An 11,030-nucleotide genomic window follows, 5' to 3' on the forward strand; every position below is an offset into this window, starting at 1 on the left:
GATGCTGAGGGAATGAGGACAATGAGAATTGGGGTGTTTTGACGTGTAACTCGAAGCGCGGGCAAGCGCTGGGGTTAATTTGAAGACGTGCGGATAGCTCTGGAGTTTCCGCAAATTAAGTCCAGCACACATTCAGGCTGGAGATTGCTCCCGAAGACTCTCACCCATTGTTAATTACGGAGCTGCGACACGTGGCCAAGTTCAAAGGTGTCTGAAGCCATTTTCGATTGTGAATTCTGGCTGGGCATGGCTATAGCACGGGGCAACTGCTATGCACCAATGGGGGAGCTCATGAATGCCTGCAGGATCATTTGATCCGATTCTGGGCTCTTCTCTCACTGCTCGGGCCCCATAAAAGGTGCAATTTGGCTGTCTGTCTGTCTGTCTCTCTCTCTCGTCCCGGCTCCATGAGGCTCCACCAGTGTCTAAGCGGAATCTCATCACGAGTCAGCACAACTGAGTGGAGAGGGCGAAGCAGCCAAGCGAGGCGAGCGGGGTGGAGCAAGCTATTGCCAGGATGTGCCACGACCAACCCTGGGTCAGATGTTCAGTCAGTTTCGCTGCATTCAGCAGCAAATATTCATATTTACATTTACAGACCCTCACACATCTCCGTTAAGGTCTTTCTCTCACGCATCTTTTTCTCCCATATATGTCTCATCCACTGAGGATGCATGAACCAAGACAGCATTACTGATTAGCACCCCTCACTGCACGGCATTCACACTTCTCACTCCCACACCATAGACACCCTCAGTTTTCCTCCCTCCACCCCATTCCTAAGCGATTGGGGTGTGCCGGTCTGCTGACCGTGCCAGGTTCCAAGAGGTCACTACACATCAACTGTCTTTCTTTCTGGGCTACCACTAAATTTCCTCGGGTGAGTGCATGTGATGGCACCTGTCATGTATAGCGCAAGTTAAGACTGTACAAGTTTATCAGGGTAACTCTGCACTGTCTTCTTTTGTGAGTATTTACCACTTTTTACCGCACCCACCAATTCCTTCCTTTCCCCTGCTGAACATCTTTGTGAATAAACCCATTACCATGCCACATAATTTTCCTCACCTTATTATGATAAATTTGCTTTGTTATAAATGTACCCAGCTCATTTTCGTCTTTTCCTCCTTCGATCCAGCATGGTCCACACATTAACATCGCTGGGAAGTTATACCCTAAAACTCTGTTTATTAGCCGATGCGTATTTGGGCAGCTCTGCTCGGCTGCACCTGATACAGTAAGCAACGCAAGTACGCATCGAGGGCACGATTCCCCGATAATGGCATCGAGGGCATTGAGGGCACGAACATGACCACGTGTTCCCAGTTAAACGCTCGTCAGACGGAGGACACCGAGTCATGTGGTTAAATTATTGGCGTTCGCGGTCCATTCGTGACCCGCCATGACAACTAATTAGTGTGTGACAACCTCGATTCCTGGTGAGTCCGGGGAGAAACCAGGGATATCCCTTCCCTTGTAGTACCCCCACAACAATATCTACATAATTGAAGAAGGAAATCAATGACTTCCAATAATAAAGAACATCTGGAACAGAACATTCAAAATGGGATGAACAGTCTAAAAAGGAACCACAGAAACTCAAATTTAAACATGAAAAATCACTTTTTACATCTGATAATTATAATCTATAAATATCAGGTCTAAAGTACAATTCTATCCAAATATACTAAAACAAACTTTATTTTTCTCATCCAGGACCTCCAAATGAACTACAAGATATCACTCATGTAAGGTTAGAGGTTAACTTTGAATCTCCACCGCCTTAAGACTGCAATCATTTGCGAGGAGCTATGATGGGATCTTAATAACTTGGTTGTGCACACTGAAAAATCATTACAAATGACCAAGTTTGGCATCAAAACTTTACCAAGTAATCCCTCTAATAGATCCAGTAGATTAAACAGTACTAAAGGTTATATACAAATAATCAGAATAAGTCCTGTTAATTTGATTGAGAAATACAAGGAAATGTTTGCTTTGATTATTACCTCCCCCACTGAAGGTGGACAGAGGTTATGTTTTCACCCCTGTCCGTTTGTCGGTCTGTCTGTGAACAGGATATCTGAAAAAGTTGTGGACGGATTTGGACAAAATTTGGTGGAGAGGTTGGGTGTGTGACAAAGACGAAATGATTAGATTTTTTGTCAAGATCCAGATCCAGATGCAAGAATTTTCAGTGATTCTACACCATTGAGAGAAGGGGCCAAAGACAATATATAGCATGATATTTCAAATAGCTGTGAACGAGTTATGACAAAACTAAGTGGATAAGTTGCTTAGGTGACATGAACAAGCCGATTAAATTTTGGTTCAAGTCCAGATCCAGATCCGGCCCATCAGTGGGATACAAAAACGTAAACTGCTCAGCTTGACGGAGGTGTGCACTCCACCGAATGCCGTTCTAGTTTATCACTGATTGCATGCCTCTGTTCAGATGACTATTAATCAGAAATTCACATTTGATACACAATTAGACAGGCAATTAACTAACCTTTCAAATGATACACAACAATCAATGAATAGTTTATTCAAACTGAGACAGAGCCTGCTCAGCAACTATGCCCCAGAAATTTCAGAGTATGAAAATTTCTTCATGCAATTATGGGCACCTATCAATAAGATGTCTAAAGTACAATTCCAACAAAAGATATTTCATGTTGAAATCTCTCACCCAGGACATCCCAAGGAACAGGAATATACCAACCAAGTATAGTAGTTGTGAGGGAAGTGTATGGCAGCCTTGTCCAGCCCACAAACTATTATGATCGAGGAACAACTTATATTTTCAACGCAAATCGGAAAATGATTAGGAAGAGTTTTGCTGTTTTACCTTACTTTGGCTCTGAATTTATCCTGATCTCACATATGTAGAGAGGAGTGAGACTATCTTTTTTTTCTCTGTCTGCCTGCCTGGCAGTCAAACAAAGTTGAGAATCATTCCAATCAAGAAACTTACTGTTTTTAAGGACTTCATAAAATACACAAACAACAGGCACGAAGAAGTAATGTAACGTGTTAGAATTTAGATAGAGTGATGTAATAGACAACATAAAATGGCAGGAAAACACAGAATTTATTTATACTTTTAAACCTCTTGAAACCTTTATTTAAATTTAATTGTACACTTGAACACTGTAGAACACAAATCGCCTTCATAATACTTCTAAGAACCTCGCTATACATCGCTATATAGCATGAGAGGATGTGGCATGATAGAGGATGTGGCATGATAGAGGAGGCATATCAGGGTGAAGAAGAGGCTACCGATATGGCGATGTACAATGCTGATCGACACTACATTCTATGATGATCAATAAAGCCTCCATCTCCTAAGTTGTGATCAACATCTTATTACAGTGTATAAAGGTGGTGTGTAATACTGCTTCAGTAACCCTAAACTTTTTTAGCGTTGGTATTTTTAACGATCTTTAAAATCAAGATTTTATTAAAATTGAAGTTATACTTAAACACCACATGTAACATCACATTTTATGAACGCCCCAGTTTTGATTTTTTAATTATTCAAGTTAACATTCATTTTCCACTGGTAAAAATGTCAAATGTAGGGAGAACTAACACAGTGCAATAAATCTGAATTAAGCATTGTTGATCAGAAAAGATACAAAGATCATAAGATGTGAAAATGCCTTGGGATAACAATGTGGAAGAAACTGTTAGATTTATTTAAAATTTGTGACAATCACTTCATTAATATACATTTTGAGCACAACGAACAGAAAGCCATAATCATTGATGTACCATGTAATACAGAGCACCGGTGCTGCTGAATCAGTCTCTTGACAAGGATCATGATGTGTGATTTTCCATTGCCTTCCCAATAGTCAGGCCAATAATATATAATTTGTTTATGGTGCCGGAGATAACTCACCGACTCTCCACGAAGGACACGGTCAGGTCAGGTATAGGAGCATGCGCCAGAGTAGCAAGTCATTGCATCCACTTTCCGCCGGTACTCCAGGGGCCTCCGTCTGGCCATCCCCCAGGCAGATGCCTGACCCATCCCAATCTCATTGAGATGCTGATCAATCTGCTGCAACCATGAGGCACGTGGTCGGCCCGTTAGCCTCCTCCACCCACGAGGGTCCCTCGCTGAGAGAATCTGGTGAGCGGGATCAGCGTCAGGAAAGCGAGCCACATGTCCATACAGTCGCAGCTGACGCCATGGACTATGCAGGTAACAAATCTCATTTGAGTCTCTCTCAGCAACCGCTCGTTGGACACAAAGTCCGACCAGTGATAGCCAAGGATGCTCCGAAGAGACCTGGTACCAAAGGCATCGAGTCGCCGTCTCAGATCCCTGGTCAGAGTCCAAGTCTCACATCTGTATGGCAAGACTAAAAGCACCAAGGACCTGAAGACTCGGACTTTCGTCCTCCTGCACAGGTACTGGCAGCACCACACCCCATGGTCCAATGAATCCATGACTCTCCAGACCTGACCCAGACACCGTTTGACCTCTGGATCACAGCCAGCAGAGACATGAATATCACTGCCAAGGTAAGTGAATCTCTCCGTGACCTCAACATCCTCACCACAAGCAGGCACAGACAAGAAAGCAGCATCCAAGATGTCGGTGAAAGCCTGTATCTTAGTTTCGACCCAGGAAATCCGTAATCCCAGTGGCACCGACACCTCATTCAGCACCTCAAGGGCCCCCAAAAGGATATCTAAAGTCTCCGCAAAGATGACTGCATCATCTGCGAAATCAAGGTCAGAGATCTTGACATTCCCAAACGATGCACCGCAGCTTCATCTCTCTGACATCCTCCCAATAATCCAGTCCATACATGTGCTGAAAAGTGTGGGGGGCAGTACACATCCCTGACAAACTCCAGTAACAACTGGAAATAAGTTAGAGGTGGTATCACCACATCTCACAACACTCTCAGTACCAGATTAAAGTTTACACATCAGATCGATCAGTATTGGTGGCACCCCACGAAGACAAACAATCCTCCAGAGGTCATCCCGATTCACTGAATCGAAAGCTTTGCAGAGATCAACAAAGGCTGCAAGTAGCCCCTGCCGAAACTCTCATCTGTGTTGGGTGAGGACCCGTAGCGCAAGGATACGGTAAATCGTTAACCTCTTCGGTGTAAAGCCTGACTGCTCTGCACGCTGGTGCTCAAGCAGATGGTGGCAAACCCGATAACAAATTATCCGAGCAAAAACCTTGCCGGCACTTGAGAGCAGCGTCACCCCTCGGTAATTATTAAAGTCCTGGTGATCACCCTTCCCTTTCCAGAAAGGGACAAGGCTCCTCTTCCAGTCAGTTGGGATGATGCCTGTGTTCAATACAGGGCACAGAACTGCATGTAACGACATGAGTGTAGCATTTCCACCAGCCTTGAGAAGTTCAGCATGGATGCCACAGATCCCAGGAGCTTTACCCATTTCAACCGGTTCACCACAGCCTGTGTTTCCACAAACGATGGTGGATCACAGTTGATTGTAGGGTCAGCATTCAGGATAGTAACACCATGGACATCCAACTCAACAGCTGGTGGATCAGCCTGGTACAGCTGCTCAAAGTAACTGGCCCAGCGGGCTTTCACTTTGGACTCCTCTGTCCAGAGCCCACCACCTTCTGCTTTAACTGCAGAACACCGAGGGACGGGCTTGGAGGAACACAATGCGGGAATTCCCCTGTAAGCAGGACGAGAATCACTTGACCACAGGGGATGCTCTACCCCTCACAGATTCTTTGCACATAGGCCTCCTTGTCCACCCTCAGCGCACATACAGTTTTACACCTCAACTCCCTGAACAGCTCAGCTCTGCCATTCAGCCTGGCCCTGCAACTCTGGGAAATGGTATCAAGTGTCTCTTGACACACAAAATTCTTCTTCGCCCTACGGTGAGTTCCAAGACATCCACCGGAGACATCAAGGACGGTGGTCTTGAAGGCACTCCACAACTCTTCAGGATCCTCCAAAGCACCCAGACCCCCCCCCCCCAAATCCCCACACAGCCTGTTCACAAACTCCTCAGCTACCCTCTCATCCAGGAGCTTGTCAACGTCCAGTCTAGGCTGGGATGGTAGCATTTTCCCAGATTTAAACTGCAACTTCAGAGTTTTTACAACAAGCCTGTGGTTGGTATTGAGGAACTGAGCACTCCGGTAGACCCTGCAGTTCTGGATCATCCTTCAGTGACCGTCAACGAACACATGGTCAATCTCCTTTGCCATATCAGCAGTGTTGGAATACCAAGTCCAGCGAAGAGCATGTCGGTTCTGAAATCATGAACCAGCCACCCTAAGTCCATGACTTCTTGCAAAGTCAAAGAACTTAGTGCTATTCTGGTTCACACTTCCAGACCCATAGGGACCAACAAATGTCTGATAACCATCCCTGTCAGTTCCTGTTGATGCATTGAAATCCCCAAGACTCGAAGAGTATCTTGTCTGGGGTGCTGAACAACTACAGACTCGAGCGTGGCGTAGAATGTGTTCTTCACGGCGAGATCACTCGTCTCAGTCCGAGTATAAACAGGGACCAGGGAAATGACACCCAAGGAGTGATGAAACATTAGTCTCATAATACGCTCTTTGACCAGTGTTACCTCAATTATCATCGGTGTCAGCTTATTGGACACAGGTACAGCAACTCCTTACGCATGGTAACCATCAGAGTGATCAGACCAATAGCAGGAGTAACCACCCACCATGATCTTGCCACAAACTGGTCTCCAAATCTGAGAGTGTTGCAATAACGATGTCCAAACGCTTGAGCTCAGATGATAACAGAGACAGGTGATAATCCTCTTTGGGATAGGATATTCCAGGCACCCATCTGAAGGGACCACCTCAGGTTAACCCAAGGAGACCGCCGTCTGTGGACGACACCTCAGCACCACCCCAACACACATTACCGCAGTCTGACAAGGGAAGGTTACCCTGTGGTTTTCCTCCTATCATCAAAGAGTGGGGGTCCCGAAGACTTTGCCCCACTCCTGTCATCTGGTGAGCTGCGTTGCGCAGGGCAGCTACACAGGAGGAGCTCCCACGGAGTGGGTTTTCAGATTTCTTTGTGGTACGTTTTGCGGAATGAAGGGTTTTACAGTGACCGGAGTGCAAATCCTGCCACCAACCTCCGAAAAAAAGGTAACCCAACTGCAGGAGGACGTCCACAGACATAGTTGGGCACTAGATATGGATGGCCGTTGGCTCACAAAGAGCTCCTCCGCCCTTTGACAGGTTGTGTTTTTAATCCTGGTCGGTGTCCATATTCATACACCCTCCTCACCAGGAAACCTGGTGGGGGAGACGGTTTAGTCGCCGACAACCCGACCAGGAAACAGGTTTGTACAGCTTTACATGGTATCTGTAGCAAGTCTCAGATCTAATCTGGCATGACCTGACAGTGTCAGGTCAGGCCAGATTGAAAGAACAAGGTGGAATCTTAATGTCCACCAACTAATGCAAGCAGATGGAACACCCAGTTCAACGTCCATCTGGTGGACGGCACACACATTGTCGAATCACCCTGCTTGTAAAACAATGGGATGACAGTTTATAGCTTCGTCGGGATTCGAACCCAGGCAAGACATCTTATCGGTGAATGTACATACCTCTAGGATATCCTGCCAGCCCATAGAAGATTTTACAATGGGAAAAAAGCAAAACAATGATTTTTCAGGGAGAAACAAGGAGAAGAAAATAAAAAGTATAAAATTTAAAATAAAGTAAAACATTGCCTGAAGTGTGTAAATTGATAGAGGTTTTTTTTTTGGCTTTTAGAGAAGATCGAACATTCCATGTCAGAACAATGACATGCACACACATCATCTTGTGACTTATTAAACAAGCATGCTTTGTGTTTCAATCAGTACATGTGTTACATCACAGAGTGTACATGCAGCAACAAGTCTTCGATGTGCTTGCTCTAAATGATAATACCAATTATACGGATTTCATGTAATGAAACAATTATGCTTATTTTACAGTGCACATCAAGAAGGGAACAGTTATGTACACTATCATTGAAAGAAGAGACATTTGAGAAAAGTGATGTTGAACCTGAACTCGATGACTAAAGGCCATAAAATTAGATGGGTTGAACTATTAATTTTGCTATCTGAATCCTTGGCTCATGATACAGGGAACAAACACTTAAATCCCATATATTAAGTTGCATTCATTAACTTTCCAGTAATGTGCTTGCAATTCATATTGAAGTACACCGATGTCTATTGACATCTATCCTGCAGGTCATTTCAGTCCAGGTTCGACTGCGAATCTCTGATCAATATAAAAAATAAAAAATAATATATATATATGAATAAATATAATTTTATACTGTATACATTTTCATCTCAGTGTGAAGGAACTGATTCAGACATTGTGCGAAAGGAAAGTCACAACCATCACCAAACCTGGGCATAGTATTCAAGCAAGATTACTGACGATCATTTCAGAATTGTCTGTAAAAATTGTAAGCACCGAATGAATTGTGATTCTACCCCCCCCCCACCCCCCTACCCCAACATAATTCCCGGCCTGTCTGTTTGTCTGTCCGTGAGCAAGATATCTCAAAAAGTTGTGGACGGATTTGAACGAAACTTGATGTACAGGTTGAGTGTGTGACGAGGATGAACCAATTCGATTTTGGTGAAGCTCCAGATCCGAGAATTTTTGAAATGATTCTTCACTACTGAGAGATTGGGGCCAAAAAAACTATGTATAGCATGATGTCTCAAAAAGTTTTAGACGAGTTATGACAAAACTAGGTGAATGAGTTGATTCGGTGACAAGAAGGTCTGGATCCAGATCTGGCCCATCATTGGGATACTAAATGCAAACTGTTAAGCTTTGAGGAGGTACATGCGCTCTACCGAGTGCCATTCTAGTTATGTTTTTTTCTACAGTGTAGGGACTTGATGGTGGAAAAACTAGAGAGTTCATAGAACACCGTATCCCATGCAGTCTTATGAAAAAGGACGTGGGCAGGGTCTGCGAGCACTAAATTTGATTGGTCGAGATGATGTAAAATGCTGTAATATTTTGTCCAACTACTGCTAAACTAAAGGTTTTTGAAAGTGCTAAAAAGGCTATTTGTGGTCTACAGTGTTCAAGTATATAATTCAAGTGTAACAAAAAGCTTTTAAAGGCTGTCGAAAACAACACCAAAAAAGAACCGTTGAATCAGAAGTTTACCACTTGATGCAGCATCTTTTACACCACCATATTTAACACGTCACCTACTCTTCGTGAAAGACACCGCAGGATTTAAAAAATGTCCAACAACTAATTATAACAAATGGGAAACCCTGTTTAACGTCCATTGTGGCACAGACGCCCAACCTGAGGGGAGTGAAGAGGTGTGGGGCTGGGAGGGAGGGAGGCGGTGGTAGTTTATAGCTGGACTGGAATTCAAACCCAAGCTATGCACTCCATTCAATTTAACCTTTGCTTTACTAATCTCACCCGACAAAGAGCATAGGTTGACATGCCAATTCCAAAGGAGTTCCATAGTGTTCCGATGACAGCAAAGCTACAAATGGAGCCAAGGTTGTCCAGGAAGGATCGAACAGGTAGAAAGTAACCAGCATCAAGCACAATAGGTGGAAGAAGATAAAGGAAGAAGACATCAGCAGACAAAATGGGTTTCGACGAAGGAGTTTTTTCATCGTTGATAAACACAAGCAACCATCCCAAGGCAAGGCCCAATATGATGAGAAGACAGCTCTCTGGTACGAGGCTCGATATTCGAGGAGCTTGATGAAACCCTAGAGAAATTGGCAGTGGAAGGCAAAGAGCAGAAATTTGAAATACGAAATAACAGATGAGAGGATTACAATGAAACAGGAAAATGAGGGTGGGGGCAGAATGGCATTGAACAGGGAGTGGAGGTGAGAGGAAATGCCAGAGTGATTAGATATAGGAAAAGGAATAAAGGTGTTAGCAGACACAGGTCAGAAGGGAGTGGGGGCGGATGGACGTGGGTCAGTGGGGTGAGAGCAGATGCAGGGCAGAAAGGCAACAGGAATAAATAGAGCGAGAGGCTGGCAGGGACAGGAAGAGGACTCATTGGAAGTGAAAGTGGGAAATATGGGATGGTGAAAGGTTTGGAGTGTTAAAACTCATGTTGGGGTGAGCACAGATATGGGTGGGCAAAGCAACAAAGTGCCTTCAGATAAAGACAAGTGGAGAGATTTACAGGTCTGCAGACGAGTAGGATAATTCGTAGAGGTAATAAGAACATGTCGTGGGGGGGGGGGGGAAGGGGAGGGGAAGGCGGCTGTGAAAATTTTACTCCCGAGAACGATGTATGCACAAGGTTAGAAGTCATCCACATAATCAAATGTTAAAACCTTGAATCAACAGGCCATATGAACTGGCAATAAAAGCCATTTTAACACACGCAGCACTGTGACAAAGAGCTATTCAAAAGCAAACTCTCACATACATTTCACTTTAATGTAAATAACAGAGGTAGAGGCAAAAACAACTCACCGATCTTTGCGAGAGACGCAAACAGCAGCCATATCGTTATTTCCAATGGGACTCGGACGTGACTGTAGTCTACAGAAAACAGTGACAATGATGCATTGTGTCGAACTCCATGTTCATCGATGTCGACGTCTTCCACTGTTCTTGGAATCTGTCCATTAGTTTGTCCAGTGGGATGGGTGGTCACATGATGCACTGCGGATGCTTGTAGTGTGTACACAGCCAGAGCCAGCACAACGATATACAGACACCGAGCGAACATCTGTCTATCTGCTCGAGCCTCACCTCGTCTCCAAAAGGCTCTTCCTGCTTGTAGGTGCTGATTTTCCGTATGCTTTCCTTACACTCCTTTATGGAATCCTCTGCATTTCCTCCATTTCCTTCTTACGTCGCATGCCCGTTTTCCTTTACCCGTCAGTGAAGCACCTTCGTTGTTTCTCACTTCACCACGTTCCTTCACTTCACCCAGCCACGCCCTAGTGTCCTCCCCTTCCGTCCACTCCATTGACCCAAATTTGAGGTCTGTACTGATCCA

General features: G+C 44.5%; 1 protein-coding gene across 4 annotated transcripts in view; it reads right to left on the minus strand.

Moving 5' to 3' along the window:
- The window catches only part of LOC147015559 (sodium/hydrogen exchanger 2-like), an 85,211-nt gene extending 74,221 nt beyond the window's left edge, over positions 1-10,990 (minus strand). For all 4 annotated transcript variants that reach the window (XM_085850411.1, XM_085850410.1, XM_085850412.1 and 1 more), the window contains exons 1-2: positions 10,499-10,990; positions 9,470-9,771 (exon numbers count right to left, since the gene is read on the minus strand). In XM_085850411.1, coding sequence (XP_085706537.1) covers positions 9,470-9,771; positions 10,499-10,757 — 561 coding nt within the window. In that variant the 5' untranslated portion in view covers positions 10,758-10,990. The remainder of the gene's footprint in view (positions 1-9,469; positions 9,772-10,498) is intronic.
- Positions 10,991-11,030: the final 40 nt, after the last annotated feature.

This window comes from Eptatretus burgeri, chromosome 12 (assembly GCF_056783735.1).
Source record: "Eptatretus burgeri isolate ZD-2024b chromosome 12, Ebu_testis_v1, whole genome shotgun sequence".
Lineage (NCBI taxonomy): Eukaryota > Metazoa > Chordata > Myxini > Myxiniformes > Myxinidae > Eptatretus > Eptatretus burgeri.